The sequence below is a fragment of the Gobio gobio genome (genome assembly GCF_949357685.1).
Source record: "Gobio gobio genome assembly, chromosome: 10".
Classification (NCBI taxonomy): domain Eukaryota; kingdom Metazoa; phylum Chordata; class Actinopteri; order Cypriniformes; family Gobionidae; genus Gobio; species Gobio gobio.
The window spans coordinates 44307205-44334491 of NC_137116.1; the positions used below are offsets into that span (position 1 = coordinate 44307205).

Genomic DNA, 27287 nt, shown 5'->3' on the forward strand with positions numbered 1-27287 from the left:
AACACAGATCTTAATGTGAGCTTGCAGGCCATTGTAAGAAAGGGGTGTGGTTTAAAGGAATAGTTCACCCCAAAATTTTAATTTTCTGATTATTTACTCACCCCCAGGTCATCCAAGAAATATTTGTCTTTCTTTCTACAGCCGAAGAGAAATTAAGGTTTCTGTGGAAACTAGTCCTTTAAGCTAAATAAATGATTGGAAAAGTTCAACATGCGTCACCAGAGAGAAGATTAAATCATGCATTTAAACAATATATAGGGTGAATTTATATGTCATGCAACTTTAAAGAGCTAACTTATTTGGGACACTGGTTTATTGATAAACCAACCTAACTTCCCTTAAGAAAAAGACGTTTATTCAAGTGTTCTATTAGTATACTTCTTTTAAACTAAAAATAAGAAAGTATACTTTGTCTACTTTTTATATAATATTAATATTAAGTATACTTGACTTGTACTGACAGAAAAGTATATTTGGCCTATACTTGTACTCAATCTTTTGACCAAGATATACTATATTACAACTTAAATTAAACATATAATAAAGTATTCTAAGTATACTTGCCTTGTAGTTGTGTTTACTCTTTTGATTGAGTAGCTATTAAATATTGTTTTCACATAGTTTTACATACGGTCTTATAAACTTACATTGTTATAAATATTGGTTTATAATGAAAACGGATATGTTCCTAATTCTGCGTATCAGAATTTTTGTCTAGGCTAGTCCACTGGTAGTGTACATAGGAATTTACTCTTTCCCCACCATTGACTGATTTTTCCAGCTATCCATATTTTCACTGTTATATGGTAAGGGGCCCTATGACACATCTTCTAGTACAGAATCATTGGAAAAAACACTGGGGAAGAAGCAACAGAAACAAGCGATTGAATATTGCTCATTCAAATGGAAAATTAGTGATCATCAAAATGTTTCCCATGAAGAGGAAACTACTGTGAAGATTTGGGGGTGTTGATTGACTCAATCTACTCTATCTGCGTTTTGATCATCATTTTGAATCTGACCTGGATGAAGTCTTTGACTAAAATGCAATTTTCTCAGCCTTTTGTTTAAAATATTTTTATTTTTAATGAAATTTACCCACATTAGAGTGTTGATAAAAAAAAGGATTCACGAAGCTACAATAAAATGTTTTTAAAATGGAAAGAGTTAAAAAGGTCTTTCAGGTATAGGCCAAAAAAAAACCTAAATAGGAACATAGTAGTATACTTAAAGTGCAAAAAATAATACATACATAGTAAACTAAGTATGATGTTATGTTCAAGAAAACGTGTAAGTATACTTGCAGTATAAAACTACTAAACTAGTAAAATGTACTACAAGTATTAACATAAGTATACCAGTAGTTTACTAAGTTCACTTGTAGTACAAATGAGAAATGTAGTTGTGAACTAGTTAAAGTTCACTACTGTTACACTTATAGTACACTTAAATGTATACTTTTTATGTACTAAAAGTGGGCCAATTTAGTCCCAAGCAGTATTTAAATAGTACACTTACAAGTTTACTTCCAGTACATTGATATTAGTATACTTACAAGATAATGTATACTTAAAAATATACTTGAACATATACTTCAAGTTTATTTTATGAAGTATACTTAAGTAATGTCTTTTTCGTAAGGGTTAACTTAAGTACCTTTTTGAAAGTAATCAATCCATTACAAGCTCATTCACAGTTTGAAGTTACGCTAGAAGTACTTAAAAAAAAGTGCAATAACATGGTCTTTTATAAGGTTTTCAACATTTATTTGTTTTTACATCACAGGATTTTAACAAAATACTGTGTAGGTACAAAGTCTTGCTCATTGTTCCTCCTCAGACGAAAAGCCCGGTAAGAGCTATGGATGGTGGCAGAGAACAGTAAAGCCCTCACCCAACCAGATGGGACGGGGCCAGTTACCACTTAAGCGTTCTGTCAGCCGAGAGCGCTACGTCGAAACCCTGGTGGTTGCCGACAAGATGATGGTCAGCTATCACGGCCGTCGCGATATCGAGCAGTACATTCTGGCCGTCATGAATATTGTAAGCTTCAACTCTCCTTGTTCTTGTTTGCGTGCTTTAAGGATACAAAATTAAATTAAAGTCATTGTTTACTCACCCTTATGTTATGAAAACTGTATGTAAACCAAAAGGAGTTATTTATAGCAGAAGGTCCAAATTTCGATCTGTTCCCCATAAACCAAATCGCACGGATTCAGTGTACTAGAAATACAGCACACAAGTTGTATGAACTACTTTCAGGGTGTTTTTTTTGGTGCTTATTTGACTGTCCCTGGTTCTCTTTCATCATCTCGTGTTCGAGATCCACCTATGGGAAGGGCATCCGTACCTGACCTCTGCAGAAGCATCCAATTCCACCAAGTCTGGCAAGACAGACAGGAGCGCGCAGCCAATGCCCGGTAAGGCCCCGCCCCTTACCTGCGGGCATATATAGCCTGAACGCGCTACTGTACTCCAGTTGACATTCGCTTCTCGCGATCTCTGCGTGTACACAGTTCGGTTGAATTGACGCTGCTCACTAACTGTCTGCAGGAGGAAATATCCTTTCGATCAGCCTCCGCCAGGCGTGACCGTTTCTATTCCGCCAGATTTTCTGTGTCTGCTCTCGGAGCCGCCCACGCTCTCTCACGTTTTCCTGTCCCACGGCTGCCCGCCACGGATTTCTCTACGTTTTTCGCCGGTATGTCGCTCTCTATCCCTGCTTCCTCTGCCACCAGCTTGTCACGGGCCTGCCCGGCCGCGTGTGGTGCGCTTATCGCCGCTAAGGACCTTCACCCGTTCTGCGTGGTTTGCTTGGGCCTCAAGCACGCGGAAGAGGCCTTGGAGAATCCGGAGAACTGCAGCCACTGCCTCGTGCTGCATAGGAAACTCCTGCGACGCCGCCTTAAAGTTGCTGCTACCCAGTGCGGCGAGCTCGACTTTTCGGATTCGGACGTGGGACACGGTGACGACAGCGTGCCACCGGGGGCCTCCCGGGACGCGACTTCTCTTGTTTGGGCTGACCAGCCTAACTCTGAGTTCCCCGAAGAGGACATCTTCGTGGGCAACCTCCCGCTCGTCGACGAACCGGCCGGGTCCGGTGACGACAACGACGCAGGCCTTCTCGGGGTCTCCGAGGACGAGGATGCCATCCCGCCCTCGGGTATTCCCAAGGCCAGCGTCCCCGCGGCCTCCCAGTCTATTTTTACTGGATGTTTGTGAGCGAGCGGCCGCTCGTCTCAATATTGAGTGGCCGGCTCCACAGAGCGCCACCGACCAGGAGAGAGACATTTATGATGGGAAAGTGTTGGGAGCGCCTCCTGGCCCAAGGAAGCAACTCTTTCCCGCCGTTCCAGGATGTGCTAAGCACATGAAACATTACTGGAAGGATCCGTTCGACTTCAAACACGGTCTCGCGGGCCTGGAGGTTAAAGACATGGCGGCTCTTGGCATGGGTGAGCCGCCCGCTATAGAGCCCTCTATCGCCAGGCACCTCATTCCAGCCCAGGGAGGGCTGCTCGCCCCCCCTAAACCGGTTCTTCCTAGTAAGATGGACCGTTTTTCTGCCTCGGTGCACCAGGCCGCCTACAAATCATCGGCCTTGGCTGTTAGAGCCCTTAACGTCTCTTCGCTCCTTTCTGCCTACCAGGCGGAAATCCTAGAAGACCTGGGCCAACAGCTCGACAAGGGATCTCCCTCCCCTTCACTATGGAAGGAGATCATCACGGTGAACGATCTCGTCCTCCGCAACGCTCGTCAGGCCGTCCAAGCCTGCGGGCGCTCCATGTCGCTTTCTGTTGTAGGGGAGCGCGCGCTCTGGCTCAATCTGTCAGGCCTCCCGGACAGCGAGAAGAGGCGCATCGCAGGCACCCCGGTAGAGCCCGGCCGGGCTCTCTTTGGGCCCGCCGTCGCACTAATGCAACAGCGGTGCGACGACAAAAAGAAGGAGGACGAGGCTTTTAAGTTATGTCTTCCTAGGAAGGCGGCTCCACCCCAGGCGCCCCTGCGTGTTTGCGTTACCCCCCGGCCCCGGCGCGTCACTTTAATCAGGGCAAGGAAAGGCCCCGCAACAAGCCCGGCCCGCAACGGCAGAGCAACCCACCCTCAACCAAGCCCTGGGGGTAACCTACTGCTGCCGCCGCGGGAAAACCCCCAAGCTCTAACCCTAGCGACTCCAAACGCAAGCGGCCTGCCTGATGTTTGGCCGATGAGGGTTTGGGGTCCATGTTCTCGAGCGACAAGCTCTCTGGACTCGCTTCCTGCACTAGAGCCCCGGTCCAAAAGACGACGGGTCACTTCTGGAGGGTCCCCCCCTCCCATGGCTGCCCAGCCCATGTGTTCAGTGGACGTTGTGTGTTCTCCCCTGTTCAAGGGGTCTGTTGTGAGGATGTGTTCAAAAGCAGTGTCACCACACCGCACATGTTGTGTTCCCCTCACTCAGCTAATAAAGGCTTCGGCCCCATTGTTTCCCCGAAAACAAAACACACAAAAAAACACAAACAAATTAAATCAAACGAATCAAATGAATTCGTTACAGAGGGATGTCCTCCCTCTGCAGGGAAATCACTTTTCTCTGCAAAGGGCGGACAGCTCTCTGAACCCACGCATGCAGTTCCTAGTTTCCCCACTAGAGGGCTCCATTGCATCACAACTGGTCACACACGAAGCCGGCATCGCTCGGGTGGGTACGCTCGCGAGCCGTGCGTCAGTTTGGCGAGCTGCAGCGGCACCAGAATGGGTGATGCGCACAATAGTGCAGGGCTATCGTCTGCAGTTTGCTATGAAACCCCCGCGGTTCAGCAGTGTTCTCTTTTCACACACAGAAGTGAGCACTGCCCACGTTCTGAAGGAGGAAATCTCCTCCCTTCTGAGCAAAGGTGCGATTCAGGTGGTTCCCCCCAATCTGATAAACCAAGGTTTTTATTCTCGTTATTTCCTGGTCCCAAAGAAGGACGGTTCTCTCCGTCCCATTCTGGACCTCAGAGTGTTGAACAAACATTTAAGGAAATACAATTTCAGAATGTTAACTCATGGTTCGCTCGCCCGCGCCATAAAACAGAATGACTGGTTCACATCGGTCGACCTGAAAGATGCTTTTTTCCACATAAGCATTTATCCACCACACATGAAGTTTCTTCGTTTCGCCTATCAAGGCGTTTGTTACGAATTCACGGTCCTGCCATTTGGTTTGAGTCTAAGCCCATGGTCCTTCTGTCTGTGCGCGGAAGCGGGGTTGACTCCCCTGAGAATGTCTGGTCTACGGATTTTGACATACATAGACAATTGGCTCATCATAGCCGACTCGAAGGAAAAGGTGTTGCAGGACACCTGCCGTGTGCTCGCGCACATCACATCCCTGGGCTTCAGGGTGAATGTGAACAAAAGCAATTTTGTACCCAGCCAGAATGTGATCTTCTTGGGCCTGGAGCTGAACTCAGTCTCCATGCGAGCGCGTCTCTCTCAGGAGCGCGTTCTCTCTCTGATGAACTGTCTATCGCAGTTCAGGGAGGGGGCGAAGGTGCAATATTGCACATGCCTCAGACTACAGGGTCTTATGGCTTCATCTATACAGGTTTTGCCACTAGGACTCCTGAGGATGAGGGCGTTCATGAAATGGGTTTCGTCACTACATTTCAGCCCGTTACACAATCTCTGTCGCTCGGTAACAGTGACGTGCACCTGCGCCGCAGCTCTGCGCCACTGGAGGAGCACAGACTTTTACGCACAAGGCACTGTCCTGGGGACGGTAATGTTGCGGAAAGTTGTGACGACGGATGCGTCCTTAACAGGATGGGGTGCCACCCAAGAGGGCAGAACTGTGAACGGTTTGTGGCCGAACAAACTACGTTCACAGCACATCAATTATTTAGAGCTTCTGACCATTTGGAAGGCTCTGAATCATTTTCTGCCTCGTCTGCAGGGACATCATGTGCTCGGACGCTGCGACAATACCACGGCAGTGGCTTATATCAATCGTCAAGGCGGCGTGCGCTCGTCGAAACTTCATGCCCTAGCTTACAAGCTGCTGGTATGGAGCAGACGTTTTTTCCTGTCGTTACGTGCGACTCATGTTCCGGGAATCGTGAACAGAGGCGCGGATCTTCTATCGAGGGGGAACCCGCTCTTCGGAGATTGCCGCATTCACCCTCAGATAGTGAGCATGAAATGGATGAGATTCGGACAGGCGTCCGTAGATCTATTCGCCTTGCGCGAAAACAGCCATTGTCCTATGTTCTTCTCGCTAAAGGACTTGGACGCGCCCCTCGGGGTGGATGCACTGGCCCACCCGTGGCCCAAAGTGCTGCTGTATGCCTTTCCTCCCCTGTGCTTGATAATTCCTACACTGGCCAGGGTGAGAGAGGGGGGGCTGTCTCTCATCCTGATAGCTCCCAGGTGGCCCAAAGCGCCATGGCTGGCGGAGATAATTCCTCTGTTACATGCTCAGCCGTGGCGCCTCCCCCTCCGCACAGACCTATTGTCTCAAGCAAACGGGGAAATTTATCACCCACACCCGGACAGGGTAGCTCTCTGGGCCTGGCCCGTGAAAGGACGAACCTGAGTGCGTTAGGGCTTCCCCCGCGTGTGGTGGCTACTATACAGAATGCCAGGGCCGTTTCTACACGGTCCTTATATGGCTGTAAGTGGCAAGTGTTCGATGAGTGGTGTGATGGGCGGGGTCTCACGTCATATCAGTGCTCAGTCTCTGATCTTTTGTGTGTCCTCCAAGACCTTATGGATAAAGGCAGGTCCTTTTCCACTATTAAGGTCTATCTGGCAGCTATCTCTGCTTGTCATGTGGGCTTTGAGGGCTCAACGGTAGGGCAGCATCCTCTAATTCGCAGATTTATGAAGGGTGCCCGCCGCTTGTTGCCAGTCATTAAGGGAACGATCCCTGAATGGGACCTCTCCTTAGTGCTGGAAGCTCTGTCTCAATTCCCTTTTGAGCCACTAGGGGATATTTCCTTAAAGTTGCTGTCTTTTAAGACAGCTTTGCTCTTGGCCTTGGCGTCAGCCAAACGTGTCAGTGAGTTACATGTACTCTCGGTTCACCCCACGTGCATTAAATTCTCTCTGGGCGGAAATAAGGTTTTCCTTAAACCTAATCCAGCCTTCATGCCGAAATGTTTTCCTGCGTTCACATCGGGGGTATTGGAGCTATCCGCTTTTCACCCTCCGCCCTTTACCTCCGCGGAGGATCAAAGGTTAAATGCTCTGTGTCCGGTCCGTGCGTTACAGACGTATTTGGCTAGGACCAGTGCATTCCGGAAGAGTTATCAACTCTTTGTTTCATGGGCCCCTCCCCACAAAGGGGATCCCCTGTCTAAACAACGCCTTTCGCATTGGCTTGTGGACGCTATCATTTTGCCTTACGAATCAAAGGGAGTGCAACCTCCAGGGGACATCAGAGATCATTCCACGAGGGGCTTAGCCGCCTCTTGGGCTCTGTTCAGGGGAGTATCACTCCAGGATATCTGCTCTGCTGCCAGTTGGGCTTCTCCCCATACGTTTGTGCGTTACTATAGGCTGGATGTTACCAAAACTCCGGTAGCACATTCGGTTTTGGAGGTGGGGTCTTCCTAACCCTGCCTTCTCTTGTGTGTGCCACACACATTTCATGCCCTGCTATTACACCGCAGTTACGTGTGTGCGTTCTCTGAAACATCGAGTGGAGAGATCCACCAGCCTTGCCCCGCTTGCTGCACGAGAAGCGAATATTCTTACTGGAGTACAGTAGCGCGTGCAGGCTATATATGCCCGCAGGTAATGGGCGGGGCCTTACCGGGCATTGGCTGCGCGCTCCTGTCTGTCTTGCCAGACTTGGTGCAATTGGATGCTTCTGCAGAGGTCAAGTACGGATGCCCTTCCCATAGGTTGATCTCTCCACTCGATGTTTCAGAGAACCGGGGTTACGACAGTAACCTATTGTTTTCATGCGCTTTCATTGTAAGAAAGAAAGCAGCTTAGACATTCTGCTAAATTCACAAGTTACTTACTAAGATTGCAAAATGAGAAGTCTGTAATGATATACCACAGACTTAAGTGAATCTTGAGAGGATGTTTGACCTATCCAGGTCATTTGTATTGGCTCAGAGTAACTGTCTTCTGTCACCCTGCGAATCCATATTTCTCTCTCCAATTTATAATCCCCATGGCCAATTTGTGGCATTGTTACAAATAGTTTAACACCTGTGGAATGTGTTTAATGAAGGGATTACCTCACGGCCCCAGAGCAGCAGCACTGGCTTTAAAGTAGACTGTAAAATGTCCATCTTTACAGTAAACAGCAGGATTAGAAGGGTCTAAAAACAGACAATTGGCTCGTTTTTAAGACTGGTTTTTTCTTGTTTCCCTGGAGGTCAGGTTGCCAAACTGTTCCAGGATTCTAGCCTGGGGAATGCAGTGAACATCGTTGTGACAAGGCTTATTCTACTGATGGAAGACCAGGTACTCTTTTTAAAGCACATTTGCACACATGCCTACATAAGACTACATAAGTCACGATTGTTACATTTGCCAGATCACGATTATTTGTGCACTTTAATTCATCACATATTGCCATCCAAATAAGGAAAGTGAACACAGAAATGTCATATTGTACATTTAATGTTTCTCTTTCTGGTGCAGCAGTGCATTTTGTGAGTGCACTAAATTAATGTGTGAAATATAAACGCCTCTGGTGTGAATGCGGCATCTGTGAAAGTATAAGCAATTGCTTTAGATCAGTGGTTTTCAAACCGGTCCTGGAGCACCCCCAGCACTTCACATTTTGTGGGTCTCCCTCATCCTACACACCTGATTCAACTCATTAGTAGAGACAGCAAGACCTGAAATGGGTGTGTCAGATTAGAGTGCTGGGGGTGCTCCAGGACCGGTTTAAAAACCACTGCTTTGGATGATTTACAACGACCAGGCATAACATTATGACCGTGAAGTGAACAACACTGATTATCTCTTCATCACAGCACCTGTTAGTTTGTGGGACATATTAGGCAGCAAGTGAACATTGTCCTCAAAGTTGGTGTTAGAAGCAGGAAACATGGGCCAAATTGTGATGGCTGGACGACTGGGTCAGAGCATCTCCAAAACTGTTCCCGGTCTGCAGTGGTCATTATCTATCAAAAGTGGTCCAAGGAAGGAACAGTGGTGAACCACTGGCAGGGTCATGGGTGGCCAAGGCTCATTGATGCACGTGGGGAGCAAAGGCTGGCCCGTGTGGTCCAATCAAACAGACGAGCTACTGTTGCTCAAATTGCTCAAGAAGTTAATGCTGGTTCTGATAGAAAGGTGTCAGAATACACAGTGCATCACAGTTTGTTACGTATGGAGCTGGATAGCCGCAGACCAGTAAGGGTGCCCGTGCTGACCCCTGTCCACTGCCGAAAGTGCCAACAGTGGGCACATGAGCATCAGAACTGGACCATGGACCACATATTCATTTAGTGCACTTAGGTACCACCTACCTAAGCATTTTTGCAGACCATGTACACCTTTTCATGGGAACGGTATTCCCTGGTGGCTGTGGCCTCTTTCAGCAGGATAATGCGCCCTGCCACAAAGCAAAAACCGTTTAGGAATGGTTTGAGGAGCACAACAAGTTTGAGGTGTTGACTTGGCCGCCAAATCCCCCAGATCTCAATCCAGTCGAGCATCTGTGGGATGTGATGAACAAACAATTCCGATACATGGAGGCCCCACCTCACAACTCACAGGAATGTAAAGGATCTGCTGCTAACATCTTGGTGCCAGATACCACAACGCACCTTCAGGGGTCTAGTGGAATCCATGCCTTGACAGTTCAGGGCTGTTTTGGGAACAAGGCAAACATGAGGGCTTAAATGACAACATGACACAAGAGGCTAAGGAAGCACATGACATGATCACATGAGGGCACAATGGAATCACATGACAAACCAGGAAACATGACATTGAACATGACAAACCAGGAAACATGACATTGAACATAACAAAATAAGAACATGAACATGAAACAAAACCAGAATACACCGTAACAAATATTTTATTCATTCAATTCTAACCTGGTGCAATATTTAAAACAGTATTTTAAAAATCCTGAATGAAACCTCTGAAACCTATCCTGAATATTGTAAAATTCCAAGTAAATGTAAAGTAGATTACAAGCAAACCAAGCAACAGAAAAAAATGCCATTAATCATTTATTGCAATAATTTTTATGCAAATAAATAGATCAATTGTCATGATAATGACAGCACAGCACATACACTTATAAGCCTTAGTCTGGGTTATTTTTCACCTGTCAAAGAATTCCTTGTTTGTGTATTTACAGGCTGAAGCATCTTAGTCTGAGGCAGTCGAGACTGTCTGCACAAGTCTGGACTGTTTGCTACCCGGTCTGCTGGGTGTGTCCAGAGAGTCTGCCATGACTGCTCTTATTGTTGATTGTGAACGCTCATATTGCACACTCATGAATGTATAGGGCCCTTAAAAAAACGTGCAAAATATTGAGCGAAATCTAAGGGCAATCCAAACTGTGGCGCTACTGTTCTCGCCGCCTGCCTCTAAATGCAATCAATCTGCCTCTGTCATGCATTCAGGCTTCCACCTCTGTCCTGAGCAGGGCGTGACGACACTGCATGAGCGAGTTGGCTCACACGGCAAGATCTCTGGAACATGCTGACAGAGTCAGGACCTCAAACGGGCTCCTACAGACGACGCAGGGCAGGAAAAGGATAGGAGTGGGGTTTTGCGGTGTATTTAATGAAGCATTAATGATCCCAAATCGCAGACAGCTAAAAATAAATCCCCCTGTAATTTGTTCCGCATAATGTCATTTGACAAATGATGGGAGACTGGTCATTAGGAGCAGTATTAGCCGTGTTGAGATAACCACCGTGTGGAGTGCTGAGGTTTCGTGGAACCAAACATGGTTCACTTCCAGATGAGAACTCCCCACCACCCCCTGTGTTAGACGAAAGCTGGAAAGTTGTAACACTGGATTGTGGGATGATACAATTATAGGCTATGCCAGTTTGTGCATTCTTGGGTTACAAGTGTAATGGTGCTGTGGCCGGCTTAGTTGCTGGTTTCCAGGCAGAGTGGTAGGCAAACGCTGTGTCTTTCTGTACATGCAACTTGTAGTGTTATTAGTTTGTTGTGTCCATATTACCATAAAAGCCCTGATCCACTGTAAATTCAATAAAGCAGAGAAATGGGTCAGAGTTGTGCATATTTAAAGCACATATCTAAAGAAGCTGTAAGTTGTAGCTTGAAAAGATTTGTTGCAGGTAATTTGCAGCTATAAAATAATGCATTACAATGGACACCTTTATACAGAGTCTGAATATACGCAAGTCTAAAATATTACACTGTAATAATTTGCTGTTTTTTATTATATATCTATATTGACGATTTAATCGTTTAAAAGATTAAACAAAAATGTATTCAAATGTCTGAACTTTGTTCCAGAAAATAATGCAATAATAAGGCAATTCTGCCTTATTTTAGTCTGAAAACTTTTAAAATGTTATATATTTTCTGTTGTATAGTCACATTGTGCTTGTGTGAATGGCCCTTAAAGCTGAATTTTTTTATGTTAGAAATATTTGTTCCAATTGCATCTTAAAAGTGCACATTTATCTTTATACAACAGAAATTCCACTTGTGAAATGCAGTCTTCTCAATAGGAATCCTCACAATCTGGAATTTTGGTTAATTATATGATTTGCGTGAGGCAAAAAAATTTCCCCATCCCTCAGATTCACGTTTTGTAAACTTTTAAAACTCAAATTTGCTCTGTTTACATCTTTGAGTAAGCAGTGCTTCATGCATCGCCACAGTATTGACTATGACAATGGACCTACTTTCCAAAAACGTACTAATTTCTACTTTGCAAAAATTTCATTAATGTGACCGCGTCCTAAGGACATTATATGTAAGCCATATGCATACCATACCAATGGCAAATAGTGCTCTGGGAAACCTTGAAAAAAATCATTGTTTATGCATTTTCGCTTCGCACAGGAATTAAATACTTTGAAAGCACCAGCACATTTTCTACTATTATTCGAAAGAAGTCCAGTATTAGTATAGTTACTAAACAAACTTATTCACACGTTGTACAATTTACATGCAATGAATTTGAATGTACTGTCTGATTCAAGTTTCTCTGATCCATATCCTTGTCATGAGTCGGGTTTGAGCACTCTCTCTCACTCTCACTCTCTCTCGCTCTCTCTCCCACTACTGCTATCACTCAGCTGTTTGCCATCGCAACCAGTGATCTCGCTGATTGTTACTGCACCTGTTTTTTTCTCTACTCTGATTCTCTCTGCTACTTTACTCTGCAGTTCTCTTAGCTTCCTTGTCAGATTATTGTCATTATGTATGCCGTGTCTGTGGTCTTTGCTTTATCTGCTAGTGACTCTACATTGATCAAGTTTTGTAGTTGTTTCCTGTCGTGTCTTGTCTGGCTGTGTTCGTCACAGCGAAGGAGGCCACATAATTCCTCTGAACCCAGAATCAACAATCCTCCTTGTTACGCGGGTGAGCCCACTGAACGGCGAGCGTTCCTAACCCAATGCGAGGTTGTGTTTTCCCTCTAGGCCACCACATACGCTGAGGACCGTGCCACGGTTGCCTTTGGGGTTTCACTGCTGATTGGACTGTCACGCGACTAGGGAAGGGCCGCCTGGGATGCGGAGGCTGTGTGCTGCAAACAGTTTGCTCTGTTTAAAGAAGAGATGATCAAGGTCTTTGACTGCTCAGTTCACGGGCGAAGGCATTTCGTTTGCTTGCAGTGCTGCGCCAAGTAAGACAGAGTCCATAGAGTTCTGCACGTTGGCGACCACATGTGAGTGGAATAAACCTGCCCTAGTTGCACACTTCGTAGAGGTGCTGAATGTGGATCTCAAGGATGAGATTTACGCTCTCGTACCTCCTGCCCGACTGAATCAGTTAGTGAAACTAGCCATCCATTTTGATAAACGCTTTGAACTGCGTCGTTGTGCCCGGGGCATGGTTGCTGAGCAACGGGCAGACCAACCCACAGCTGTTGTTCCACCTGTGTCCGGTCTGGAGCCAGAACCCATGCAGCTGGGTGGTATTCATACAGTATATCCTCTGCTGAACGTCAGCGTCGTATCCAGAATCGGCTGTGCCTTTACTGTGGCGCCTCTGATCACTACGTTTCTGTGTGTCAGCTAAAAGCCAAGGCTCTTTCCCGAGTGCTCGAGCGCTTCTTTCCCCATTGTTCAAGACTCGTACTACTTTCGCGGCTGTTCTTCGCTGACCCGGCTCCACTATCCACTGAGGGTAATTTCATCGACGAGAGATGGGCGCGTGAACGGGGTATTCCCCTGAGGGATTTAAAGGTCCCCATCACAGTCTTTGCTCTGGATGGCCGGGTGCTTTCTAAGATACTTCAGACTACTATCCCGGTGAATCTCACCATCTTGGGCAATCATCAAGAGACTATTATCTTTTTTATTTTTCGTTCACCCATCACAACTGTTGTGCTGGGTCATCCTTGGTTAACGCAGCATAACCCTCAGATTAACTGGGTAGAGGGGACTATTTTGTCTAGGAATTTATCTTGTCATGTTGAGTGTTTAATATCTGCTGTCCCTGCTGTTTCTTCTGTTGCTGTGTTTCAGGAAGAGCCGGGTGATTTGTCTGGAGTGCCAGAGGAGTACCACGATCTGCGGGTGGTGTTTAGTCGTTCCCGGGCTATTTCTCTCCCTCCTCATCGACCTTACGTCTGCAGTATTGACCTTCTATTGACCGCCTCGCGGAAGACTATATTCCTTGTCTGTACCAGAGCGCGAAGCACTCGAGAAATATCTAGCCGACTCCCTCGCTGCAGGTACTATTGTCCCGTCCTCCTCTCCCGCTGGAGCAGGGTTCTTCTTTGTGAAAAAGAAAGACGGCTCTTTGCATCCCTGCATAGATTATCGAGGGCTGGACGACATGACTGTCGAGAACCGGTACCCTTTGCCACTTTTGTCGTCGGCATTCGAGATCTTGTAGGGAGCAAAGGTTTTCACGAAGTTAGATCTCCGCAATTCGTATCATCTTGTGCGCATAAAGGGGAGAGACAAGTGGAAGGCCACGTTTAACACACCCTTAGGGCACTTTAAATATTGGGTACTACCGTTCGGGCTCTTCAACGCTCCCGCTGTCTTTCTGGCTCTTGTGAATGATGTTTTGAGGGACATGCTCAATATTTTCTTTTTCGTATATTTAGACATACTCATTTTCTCTCCTTCTCTCCAGGTGCACGTTCAGCATGTTTGCAGTGTACTGCAGCGTCTTTTAGAGAATCGTCTCTTTGTTAAGGCTAAGAAATGCATGTTTCATGTGAAGTCTGTGACTTTTCTGGGTTTAGAAAGCACTCACCCACATCACAGTCCCTCGTTGCTGTCCCGAGGGAGTATTATTCGTTCTTGAGTTCGTTCGTCCGGCTGTTCTCCGCTGTGGTCACTCCTCCAAGCTGGCTGCTCATCCTGGGATTAGAGGGACTCTAGCTGCCATCAGTCAAAGAATCTGGTCGCCCACAAGAGTTTTGTTGCATCCTGTCCTATCTGCGCCTAGACCAAGACGGTTAATTCTCCTTCCTCTGGTCTGCTCAAGCACCTACCAATCCCATCTTGTCCGTGGTCTCATATTGCCTTAGATTTCGTAACGGTGCTTCCCCCGTCAGCAGGGAACACGGTTATACTGACGGTCGTTGATCGCTTTTCTAAAGCAGTCCACTTTATACCACTTCCTAAACTCCCCTCCACCAAAGAGACCGCGCAGGCAGTGTTCAATCATGTCTTCAAGCTACACGGTATTCCCTGTGATGTTATTTCTGACAGGGGACCTCAGTTTGCCTCTCCGTTTTGGAGGGAGTTTTGCCGGCAGATTGGAGCCTCCATCTGTCGTCGGGATTTCACCCACAAACTAATGGGCAGGCCGAACGTGCTAACCAAATTCTTGGTTGTTTACTTCGTAGTCTGGCGTTCCAGAATCGCGCTTGTTCACAACAGAGAATGCACGCAACGTGCTGCTAATCGTCGGCTCACTAAAGCTCTCAGATCCATCTATGGCCAGAAAGTGTGGCTTTCCACTCTTAACTTGCCTCTTCAATCCACCTTCCGCTAGGCTTGCTACGATAGTCGGTGTTGCCGGTGTTACCGGTGTCCAGACTCAACACCGGTTATATCACTTGCCCACCGTGGCACCGCCCACCATCTTTTTGATTTTTTTTATAGTAATAGAATAATTTAGTTCAGTTAGAGAACAGACAAGGGATCCGACCGTGAGTCTCGGCAGCGGCAGGAGTCATTCATCAGATTTAAGAGTGAGGAGCTGACTGAGATGATCGCGGAAGATTTGGTTTCAAAGCGAAACGTAAAAGCGCCTATTTAAGGGAGTTTGTCATTTGTTTTGTTGTTGTGCTTTTCATTAAAAATAATAGGCTAATGAACCCACAAATCAAGCAACCCGCAGCCGAATTGGCGCTAATTCAAAACCGAAAGTAAAATGTGCACGGCCACACAGAGCGCGCATTGTTTACTTTCGCCTGGCTCCGCAGTGCGAGCCTCCGCGATACGCTGACTGCGCGCATTTATTTTTGCCGCGCGCACCGAGTATAAACAAGGCTTTACAGACGAACTGTTATTCATTCATGGCGTGCATCTCAATCATAGACTGATCAATGCTTGATCAGTGCCCTGACTACTGAACTAGGGAACTGATTGAGACGCACCCCATGGCCTCACAGAGCGCGCATTTACAGACGAGCTGTCATTCACGGTGTGTGCGCACTGGCACGTTTTCAGTTCAGAGCGGTCGTGTGCATGTTACTTTCGGTTAGATAGAATTAGTGATTTAAAAGCCTCCGCCGGTGATAACGGTATTACTGGTGTTGTCACACATCAATTAACCGGTGGGGAAATTTCCTCACCGTCACATCCCTACCTTCCGCAAACTAGTGCCTCGTTTCTTTGGGCCTTTTCCCATTGTTAAGATTCTTAGTCCAGTGGCGGTTCGACTCAGCTTACCCCGTTATGTGCCCCCGTCCCGTCCCACCCCACCTCCGTTCCTGTTCTTGTAGACGGTTCTCCTGTTTATAGGGTTCTGAGGCTGCTGGATTTTTGTCCAGTTTTTAGTCGATTGGGAGGGTTATGGTCCTGAGGAGAGAAGTTGGATTCCGGCCCGGGACGTCCTGGACCGCTCGCTCATCGAGTATTTCTTTTGCACTCGCCAGGCCTCTACCTCGGGAGCGCCAGCTCTCTCTCACTCTCTCGCTCTCTCTCCCACTGCTACTATCACTCAGCTGTTTGCCATCGCAACCAGTGATCTCGCTGATTGTCACCGCACCTGTTTTTTTCTCTACCCTGATTCTCTCTGCTACTTTACTCTGCAGTTCTCTCAGCTTCCTTGTCAGATTATTGTCATTATGTATGCCCGTGTCTGTGGTCTTTGCTTTATCTGCTAGTGACTCTACATTGATCAAGTTTCGTAGTCGTGTCCTGTCCTGTCGTGTCTTGTCTGGCTGTGTTCGTCACGCCTGTTCTCTGCCCAGTCGCCCTGCTGCTTGTGGCCGACATCCTCGCTGCTGTCTGCGGTGCGGTGTCTGCCGACTGGGGACTGAGTGGCGCCTGATCTGCCTGTCCGCTATGGAGCCTGGTTCTTTCACCTACAAGTTATTGACTTTTACGTTTGGTCCAGATCAGCGTCCTCTGCACGGCTGACGGCCTTTGTTTCTGTCTACATTGAAGATTGTCATTGTACCTGCCTTCGCTCTTGGGTCCTCTGTTTCACCTGACAATTTTTCTCTTTTCAGCCCTCACTGGAGGTAAACCATCATGCAGGAAAGTCTTTAGACAGTTTCTGCAAGTGGCAAAAGTCCATCCTGCACCGGAACGGTCATGGGAATGCCATCCCTGACAATGGAATCGCACACCATGATACAGCAGTCCTCATCACCAGGTTAGCATGCAGATGATTCTAGCTCTGTTTGTGGGGTTGTGTTAGGCCTATTTAACTCTTTTGATAGCTCAGAGACCTAAATTTTGACTATGTCAGTATATGCTTTTGTTTAAATGTATACCTTTTTTTAAATGTGTACCTTTTTTTAAACGCATGCACACTAACACCTGTCTAAAATTTTGTAGCACTCCATTGGTTCTAAAGGCAACAGGTCATAATTTTAAAATGGCTTTAAAGTACTTGAAATGTGTGTTTGGACGAACTAGCGATTTATGGTAAATCTGCTATAGCTTTAATCTACACAATGAGGAGTTGGTCTGAATTCCTGCGCCAGAAAGCTGAGTGTGTGAGGTATGTGTGAAGTTTGAGAAAGAAATAGAGAGTGAGAGTGAAGGAGATAGACAGAGAGAAAGACAAGTGTTGAGTCTTTATATTGGAGGCTTGTATCAGAGGGTATGTCTGCTGGATGCATCAAGCGTTTCCTTTCATTGTCTTCACTCTCTTATCAGGAAAGTGTCCAGTCTGTGAACTGTCTCACAGCTCTGGTATCTGAGTTTGTGTTTATTCTGTGGAAACGCAAGAAGTTCATTCACCCCATCAAAACATCAGAAATATGTCTGTGGTGTGTTTTCAGGTATGACATCTGTATCTACAAGAACAAACCCTGTGGAACACTTGGTAAGCCATTCATCCATTCATCCATCCATTGACTTATCTGTCTGCATATATTAAATGTTTGTCAAATTCTCACTTCTTCTCTGTTCATAACATAGCTAATCGAAGGTTTATTGGTACTGTATAGTTTTTACATTTGCTTTAGATTAGTTTGTAGAGACTAATTCATGAATTAACTAATGAGTAGTACTGTAGTGGGGCTTGTATAATATTTGCATATATGTATTTGCATATCCACCTTATTTTTAAACGCAGAAGTAAGCTATTTCATGTGAATGTGTGAGACTTTAGATTAATTAGCCGCTATAGGTAAACAACTTGAAGAATGACAAATTGCTGTAAATTGTAAAACTATTGCACAACAAACAATTGTGTTTATGATTGTGATAATGCATTAAAATAATATATGATAACAAAAACAAGTTTACAATATCTGTCAGCACAACTGTTTTGTGGAGCTAAAAGTTAAAAATCAAATGAAAAATTACTGTTCCTGCTCTTATATAAAAAATAAGGTGGATAGTATTGTAGCATATATGTGTGTGTGTGTGTGTGTGTGTGTGTGTGTGTGTGTGTGTGTGTGTGTGTGTGTGTGTGTGTGTGTGTGTGTGTGTGTGTGTGTGTGTGTGTGTGTGTGTGTTGTGTGTGTGTGTGTGTGTCCATGTCACTGTGGCCATGTGCACACACGTGTCTGTGTCAGGTCTGGCACCTGTTGGCGGTATGTGTGAGCCAGAGAGAAGCTGCAGCATCAATGAAGACATTGGTCTGGCCACTGCTTTCACCATTGCACACGAGATTGGACACACGTGAGTCATTTCCAAAACCTCCAAATGCTCCTACAGTGTCTTTTGTTCTTCTGCTCCTTTCAGCCGGGAGCTTGATGATTGATGCTGTTTGCTTTGAGTCAAGGTTAGATTTCAGTAAGGTGAAATCACGCAAATGTCTTTGTTATTGTATCTTCATGTACACATTTATGCTACAAAAATTGCTACATTCTTTTCTACATTGTCTTAACGATAGGTAGGTGCAAGTGAGAAAGCCTGGGATAGGTGCAAGCTATATTAATAGCCTATATTAAATGGAAAATGGCCTTAAATTGTTCTTAACATTTTTATTTATGTTGCTCAGGGTTTCCTAAACTGGGAAACTGTGGGATCTTGAGGGAACGACAGTGTGTATGTGTGTGTGTGTGTGTGTGTGTGTGTGTGTGTGTGTGTTGATGACAAGTTAATAATTAATAAAATAATACAAATGTAAAATGAAAATAATGATTGATAATGAGCGCCATCTGCGCACCGCACCGGTCTCGTATCGCACGGAGTACCTCGGATGCATTAAAGGAGGAGCGACGACAGTGAAGTACGCCTCCTTTTTCCCGGGTTTCGGCACCAATGTAACACAGTCTTTTATTCAGGGAAGAAGGAGGTGGGAACCGGCGAACAGTCAAAGATTTTAATAAATAAATAAACACAAACTGAATGTAACGCAGGCAGCCCCTCACAGACGGCTGCCGCGCAAACACATAATAAAACATAAACAAAACACAACATAAAATCCAGGCCTGGTCCTCTCTCGTCCTTCATCCTCTTGTCGCTCCTCCTTTTATGCTTCCAAGCTCCTCCGTGAGATATACGAGACTGGTGCGGCATTTTCAATCACACCACCGGCCTCGTGCCATTCTCTCACGGTCCCTCTGCCTCGACTGCTTGCCACATGCCTGTTTTCAATAACTGTGACTATATTATGTAGGTATATATTCCAAAATCTTCACTGTTCCCTCTAGGATAGGTTAGCAATACATCAGCGCTCTGAAATTCCTACCTACTTATGTCATTAGGGCATACCCTTTCAACTCTAACCCTTGACATTTGACCTCTACTCTAAGTGGCCTACCAAAACAAACTTGGGTTAAATTAAAGGATATGCTATAAAGCCACTGGAGCTGTTTAAATATAAATAATTCTCATTAACAACAACTGCACTAATATTTTCTCTCAGTCTTGCAATATTTATATCTTGTTAGTGGAGCTAGTGACGGCAGACTCTGATGCTCCAGGCGACTTACATTGGGTTTTTCATTTGTGGTTTCTTGCACTCCAAGACGCTGAAGTATTGTTTTACTTGGTGGCCCAGCATTCCATTCGCTTTCTGCAGCTTAATCATGCATATGGATTTATGGGCACGCCTGGCTGATATCGCGCCACTTCCTGCACATATCATTCCTCAAACCTTCGGAATACTTCCATGAAAGGAAATTCTGTTGTCATTTCTGCTGTTTTGGTAGTTGAAAAGCGTTTTTTTTTTTTTGGGTCGCTATCATTGTTCGGATCTGAGCTGTTTGTGCTAGGTCACCCAGTATTCTGTTGCCTTGGCTACGCTCACAGGCCTCTGAGCTGTTTTCATAGGTGGTGAAGTCATTAGTGGTCTGGTCCTAATGGTTCGTCCAGGTACCTTTGAACTGACGGCCATATGACGCTGCGCACTGGGGCTGTCTAGACAAGGAGGCATATGTTTGACTGTGTGTAGGATTACATAAGTTGTGTGAGGTGCTGATGGGTTTGTGTGTGCGTTCACATTCTGTAACCTGGACCATGGGATTCCATTTTTTTATACTTCCATAAAATCATTCATCTCTCTCTTTCAGGTTTGGGATGAATCATGATGGTGTTGGCAATGCGTGTGGCGTGCGCAGTCAGGAGACTGCTAAACTCATGGCTGCCCACATCACCATGAAGACTAACCCCTTCGTCTGGTCTGCCTGCAGCCGTGATTACATCACCAACTTCCTTGAGTGCGTTTGCTGCCTGATACTGATCTGTATTTCATCTGAGGTTTACTTATTTAGTGTGAAATATTGACTGTATCAACATTGGATTACAGTATCATACATTTTTAAAAGTATTGTATTATGAATATAATTGATGTGAATATCTTTTTAAACTCAAACACAAACTCAGCCTATCATGTTGTATAAGAGCCATTTGTTACACAAGGTACTTATAATTAATGATAGGCCAATATACAGGCTGATTAATAATTGTTCATGTGCCTGTAATCTGCTGACAGCTAGTGCACATTTTCTGTTTTCATAGATTTTAGTGAATTTTTATTACATTTAATCAAATGTTATTTTATTTCATTTCAAATAGTTACATTACTGTTAAACAGTTCCTGCGAGTTACATTACCGTTAAACCATTTAATGCTTCATCAGAATGTTGACGCTATGGGAACGCTTCTATGTCTGAACCATGTGTGAAATCACTCCAATTTCATTCATCCAGGGCGAATGACGGCATTCCACGGAAGCAATAAAAGATACCCGGCCCAAACATCATCAGCTTCTGTGCCTTCAGAGCGCTGTGTGAATCCGTCTCTGTCTTTTGGTGTATTTTGTCCTGTAGGAAACTAGTATGGCTCCCTTCCCGTGTTATATTATGGGAGGGGACACGCACGATCTGTGTGTGGCCTGCTTGGGAGCTGAGCTGCCAATGTGTGCTAACCCTAACCCTGTCATCATTTACTCACCCTCAAGTTGTTCCAAACCCTGTACAGCTTTCTTTCTTCTTCTGAACACAAAAGAAGATATTTTGAAGAATGTTGGAGACCATTGACTTCCATAGTATTTTTTCGCATACTATGGAAGGCTCTTTGGTTAATCATCAACTGTTTTGTTAAGCAAATTCTTCAAAATATCTTCTTAAAATATGCTGTGAAAGTTGCGCCGGGCCACAGATTTGTCTCTCCTGGCCACCAAGGAAATGGTCTGTGTCATTAGCCGTTCCATGACACCTATGGCTAAACTTGTTTGGTATAAAGGAAAAGGACAAGACTTCTCTGTTGGAGACCTGGTTGATTCTAGCTCAATCTGAGGAAATGGCAGTTCATGATTGAGCTGTCGTCCTTGCCCACATGGGGTTAAGACTAAACTCTGAATAGAGTGTGCTTTCCCCACTACTGAGAACTACTTTTATAGGGGTGGTATGGACTCAACTACGGTGTAGGCACATCTGTCTACTGCTACTGAGTCGATTCACTCAGCTGTAGACAAGATCAGAGGCCAAGCCGTCACTATAAAATAGAATCAAAGATTGTTGGGACTGGCAGCTGCATCCAATATGATTCTTTTTGGTCTTCTGTACATTGCAGTGGTTGCTCAAGACCAAGGGTTTTTCCCTGAGGGCCAATCCATTTTTTGCATCATCAGGGTTACTCACAGATGCCTTCGTACCCTAGTGATGTGGCCCAGGGTCCCATGTTGGGGGCGTCTTGTCATTGCAAAATGCTTACAACAGACACTTCCTTCATGGGCCTGAGGGCGGTCCTCCTTGATTTGGAGGTGGTTCGGCTAGGCGGAAGTAAACATTTTCGTATCAGAGGAGGTGACGCACTGTCCGCTCTGGTTCTTCCTCATGCATCCAGCTCCATTGGGGTTGAATGACATGGTTCGGAAATGGCTGAGGCTACGTCTACATATTTCCCCTGATTTCCTTCAGAGTTCTAGAGAGGGTTCTTCTGCTACTAGGAGCCAGTTCTGGCTGGCCCAAGTATGGTTCTCGGACCTGATCTCTCTCCTAGATGGCTCTCTGTGGGAGATTCCCGTCAGGAGGGATCTTCTGTTCCAGGCAGCGTGCACGATCTATAACCTTCTCAACCTCTCAACTCTCTCAACTGAGGTTGTTGAGACCATTCTGAACTCTAGAGCTCCATCCACAAGGAGATTGTATGCCTTAAAGTGGAGACTCTTCACTTTATGTTTCAGAGAATGCCAGTTGGACCCAGTTAACTGCCCGGTAGGTTCAGAGCTGGAGTTCATTCAGGATAATGTTTCTGCTGGGTTAACCCCATCCATTCTAAAGATTTATGTGGCGGTCATTGCTGCTTCCTACTTCGTGCTGAGTCCTGCAAAAGTCAAGAGTTCCGACCATGGGATTTGGCCTTTGTTCTGGAGGGGTTATCTATGGCACCCTTTGAGCCTATTGAGTCGGTCTCAGAGAAATTCCTTACTCTCAAGACTGCTTTCTTGCTTGCTATTGCATCTCTGAAGAGGGTAGGAGATCCTTTGGGATCCATACAGGGTTCCTTAGCATCTAAGCAAAGCATAAGCAAGTGGATTATTGAGGCTATTTCTTTGACTTATGAGTTTGAGAGTATTTCTTTGGCTTATGAGGCTCTTTCGCCTAGAGGTGAAGGAAGGCCACGCAGCCTTCCTTCACCTCTAGGCGAAAGAGCCAATTCTACAAGAAGTATGGCTGCCTCTAAGGCTTTGTTGTCAGGGCTTTCCCTTCAAAATGTTTGTGATGCGGCAGGCTGGGCCTCTCCATACACATCTATCAGATTCTACAGCTAAGTTTGTGCTTGCCATAATTCACACTTGGGCAGGCATTTTGTTCAGTGTGGCATTGTGGGTATGAACGTTCCTATAGCATCAACATTCTGATGCAGCATTGAGTTCCCTCAAAAGGGAATGCCTTGGTTATGACTATATTCCTGGTTCCCTGAGAAGGCAACGAGACGCTGGGTCACTTTGCCATACTTCCTGCATGCCTGATGGTGAGTGACTTCAGCCAGTCAGAAGCTGACAATGTTTGGTCTGGGTATCCTTTATTGTTTCATTGTTTGATTTGTTGTACATTCCCATAGCATCAACATTCTGACGCAGTGTCATGTTCCCTTTTCAGGGAGGGTTAGGGAGAAAATGAGAAAGATGCATTGATTTAAAGTGACAGTAAAAACATTAGTAATAGTAATGTTAAAAAAGATTGATTTGTTTTGTTCTTTTGAACTTTCTTTTCATCAAAGAATCCTGAATAAAAATATTAAGCAGCAACTGTTTTCAAAATTGATAATAAGAAATCAAATCAGCATACTGAAGGATTGCTGAAGGATCATTTGACAGTGAAAGCTGGAGTAATGCTGATAAAAAAACTCAGCTACGCCATCACGTGAATAAATAAAGCTAAAATATATTAAAATTGAAAAGACTTAGTGTCACATTGGGTAAATGGCTTACAATAGGGATTAAAACAGGTTCCTTAACCCTTGAAGCTGATTCACTCTGCCACAATAAATGTAAACAGTTAACACACTAAATTCCTACAGTTGTGAGTTGTTTTAGATCCGTGTTTGTTGGCATCAGGGCAGTATGAACTAGCCTTTAGACTTCCATCACTTCTGACACACTCGTTCTATTTTCTTTCTGTTTCTTAGCTCTGGCATGGGTTCCTGCCTGAACAATATTCCCCCCAAACAGGAATTTGTTTATCCCACCACAGCCCCTGGCCAAGCCTATGATGCAGACGAGCAGTGCCGCTTCCAGTACGGAGTGAAGTCTCGTCAGTGTAAATACGGGGTACTTGCATCACTCAGTGTAATTGACAACAGCTCTTCACCCAAGAAAGAAAATTCCATCATCATCATCAACATCATCATCATCATCTATTAAAAATGCAGATCAGCATGATTTTTGACTATGGGACCATGGTAATACCATGTTTTTTCCTGATCTACACTATCATTCAATGGTTTGGGGTCAGTAAGATTGAACTTTCTATTCATGAAAGAATCCTGTAAAAGAAAATAAATAGTAAAACAGTTTATTTTAAATTGTAATAAATTTCAGATTTAGAGTTTTTAATGTATTTTTATCAAATGCAGCTTTCAAAAAAAAAATTAAAAATCAAACTGCCTCTAAACCTATTGAACAATAGTGTAGATCACCATACAAGAACAGCACTGTGCTATAATTATTAGAGACGTATATTGTGTCGGTAACAAAAACAAAAAAAATACCATGGTAATGCTATGTTTTTGGACATATACCATGAAAGCACCACCATGCTATTCTTTAAAGTACCTTGGAATGTACCTTGAAGTAACCATTAAAATGGTTGATATGACCCATGTGCAATATTTATTGTATTCTAAAGAGAGAGAAACAGACAAAAATTTTGGCCATTGTTTGCTAAAATATTTCTTTTCATTTTTGGGTGAACTTGTTCAAAAATTGTTTACGTTTAAAAAAAATGTTTTATGTCAATTATATTGTATAGTATAAATATATATATATATATTAGAAATATATAACCATCCTACAGTAAGACATCAATGCTGAAGTGTCGTCTTTGGACAGATGAATTGTGGGTTGTGGTCCTATCCAGGTTGCCTTTATATCCCCACAGTAAATCATTTAGCACACTCTCTCCATCCCTCCCTCTTTCTATCTTTTTCTCTTTCTCTCTGTAAATCTGCACCAGATGGTAGCTCTACCTTTCACTGCCTGTAACATTCCATTTTTTTGCCCCCCCCCGCTGGCAGTTTGCCACTTTAGTCCAAAACCACATGTTGGTCAAAAATTAGCAATTTTTGGGTTTTTGGCTTTATTCTCTGCCAGCCATGGTTGACCTTTACACCTCCACAGACACGCAGTGGAGTCTGTAAAGTGAGCAATATCTGCTTATGTTAAGTCGAGCTTTAGGTATTGACTGCTTTATGGGATGCCAGTGCAGGAAACTGAACATCTGGAGGAGGATTACACACACTAGTTCAGCTCTCACTGTAACTATGTAGTCTAATAAAGCAGGAAGTTATTGGGTAGATCTAAAGCACAGTGTGTGGCTTATCTACTGTAAAACTGATCTACATCATGAGATGTGGCAAAAAAAGTACCATGGTATAACCATTTTTTTTGGGGACATACCATGGAAGTACTATAATATTATTTAAAGTATCATGTAAATAGCATCATACATGAATATACAGTAACAAACATTCATTACCTTAGTATATAAGGGCAATTACCATAGCAATACTGCAGCAACCATCCACAGTATCATAGCAACTCTCAGAGCACCTTAGCAGTCACATGGCCACGTTGAAGGACGTTTTTTGGTGAAGGAATGTCCTACTTCTACTCTTTCCACTCAGTTCTTCAGCCTCTTGAGTGTTTCTTAATGTCTGTTTTTTCCACATTGTCTGGAGTTTTGTTTAGTGGCTTGTGTGTGTGTGTTCAGGAAGTGTGCAGTGAGCTTTGGTGCATGAGTAAAGGGAATCGCTGCATCACCAGTAGTATCCCAGCAGCTGAGGGCACCATCTGTCAGACCAGCACCATCGAAAAAGGGGTAAGCACAGCGAATTCTGGGAGGAATATCAGAACACAGATAAATCAAGGCTCAGGAAACAGAGCCTTATTTGGCTTGATGGGTAGATCATATTTGATAATTAAATGGTTCTCATTCAAACATTCGTTCGGTATCTCACTATATGGGAACGCCTCAGGGCGTGACCGATTGCGGAAGCAACAATAACACCACGTCTGCCAACCATGGCAGACCAATCGCTGCAGCGATCATGGAGTCCCATCTCCCTGTATATAAACTGCAGCAACCTGCCATTTCGTCATTCTCGCTCTCTTCCCCGTGACGATTTCCGAAGCTGTCCTCAGCAGACTTTGGGAATTATTGCTCAACGGTTTACTGACGGAGCCGCAAGGTAACGTCCCAAACGCAATAGATTCTTAACGTTTGTCGAGTGACTTGCAACTTAGAGCAAGATAACTAACGCGTCAAGTCGAGTTTTCAGCTTTAAGTTCTATTTATTTAATTTTCCACGTTTTTGGCACGCTCACCACGCACCAAAAAGAAGGAAAATAGCTATCTATCACAGCACAGCTCTGTACTAACATTAGTTTCACGTCGTGGTGGGCTTACCGTACGAAGAGAGTGCAGGCTTCATGGCCACTGCAAAAGAACCAGAGAGCCCCGGAGGAAAAGGCCGTCTTCCTCATCCGTGTGCTTGCGGAATTTGGATTTCTGCGAAGGATTCACACGGTCTCTGCATGTCCTGTTTGGGCGCTAAACACGCTCAGGTAGCGCTGTCCAACCCCGAGGGCTGTCCTCACTGCGCAACATTCTCGGTTAAGACCCGAGAGCAAAGGCTTCGTGTCGCAGTAGCTGGGAAATCGGACCCATGCCACTTTGTTCAACCCAGAGAGGAACCGATTGATTGTCCACCACAGGCCTCCAGCTCATGGAGTGAGATGATGGAGAAGGTGTCACCCGTCCTTCCCCCGCTGTTCGGAGATCCGTTAGCGAGAGAGGACGATGACGAAGTTCTGTCGACCATCCTCAAGGGCGAGGATGACGAGGATGAAGATGCTATTCTTACCCCGATGCAGTCGCGTCTGCTGCGCGCACAGGATGAGAGCTCACCCACCCCCGTGCAGATGGATGCAGACCTCCTAGAGGTCTGTCGCAGGGCCGCGGCCAGACTGGCGATCGACTGGCCATCCCAACTAGCAGATCAGGGAGCTGTGAGAGACTTGTATGATGGAAAGAGACTTCCATCACGTCTCCCTCCAGCGAAGGAGCTTATCTCAGCCGTTCCGGCTTGTGTGGCTGAATTGAAGAGGTTTTGGGATGAGCCCTTTTCCCACCGAGTACCTGTCAAGGGCTTCTCGAGGCTGGATGTTCAGGTAATGGAGGATTTGGGGATGGCGGATCCTCCCCCGGTAGAATCATTGCGAGTCATCTGCACCGGAATCGCAGGGCAGCGCTCTCTTCAGCCGGAGCCTCGCTGCCAGGGAAAACAGAGCGCTTCCCCACCTCTGTTTTTCAAAAGATTTATAAATCTTCTGCACTGGCTGTCCGTGCTTTGAACGCGA

The 27287-nt window shown here is 45.2% G+C and overlaps 1 protein-coding gene across 1 annotated transcript in view; it reads left to right on the top strand.

The window, feature by feature from the left end:
• Positions 1 to 27287, top strand: part of adamts10 (ADAM metallopeptidase with thrombospondin type 1 motif, 10) — an 84323-nt gene that overhangs the window by 17670 nt on the left and 39366 nt on the right. Inside the window, exons 5-12 of the mRNA XM_079827434.1 lie at positions 1840 to 2042; positions 8361 to 8444; positions 16807 to 16952; positions 17587 to 17630; positions 18328 to 18433; positions 20272 to 20418; positions 23837 to 23978; positions 25639 to 25746. Of these exons, the coding sequence (XP_079683560.1) occupies positions 1840 to 2042; positions 8361 to 8444; positions 16807 to 16952; positions 17587 to 17630; positions 18328 to 18433; positions 20272 to 20418; positions 23837 to 23978; positions 25639 to 25746 (980 nt within the window). The remainder of the gene's footprint in view (positions 1 to 1839; positions 2043 to 8360; positions 8445 to 16806; positions 16953 to 17586; positions 17631 to 18327; positions 18434 to 20271; positions 20419 to 23836; positions 23979 to 25638; positions 25747 to 27287) is intronic.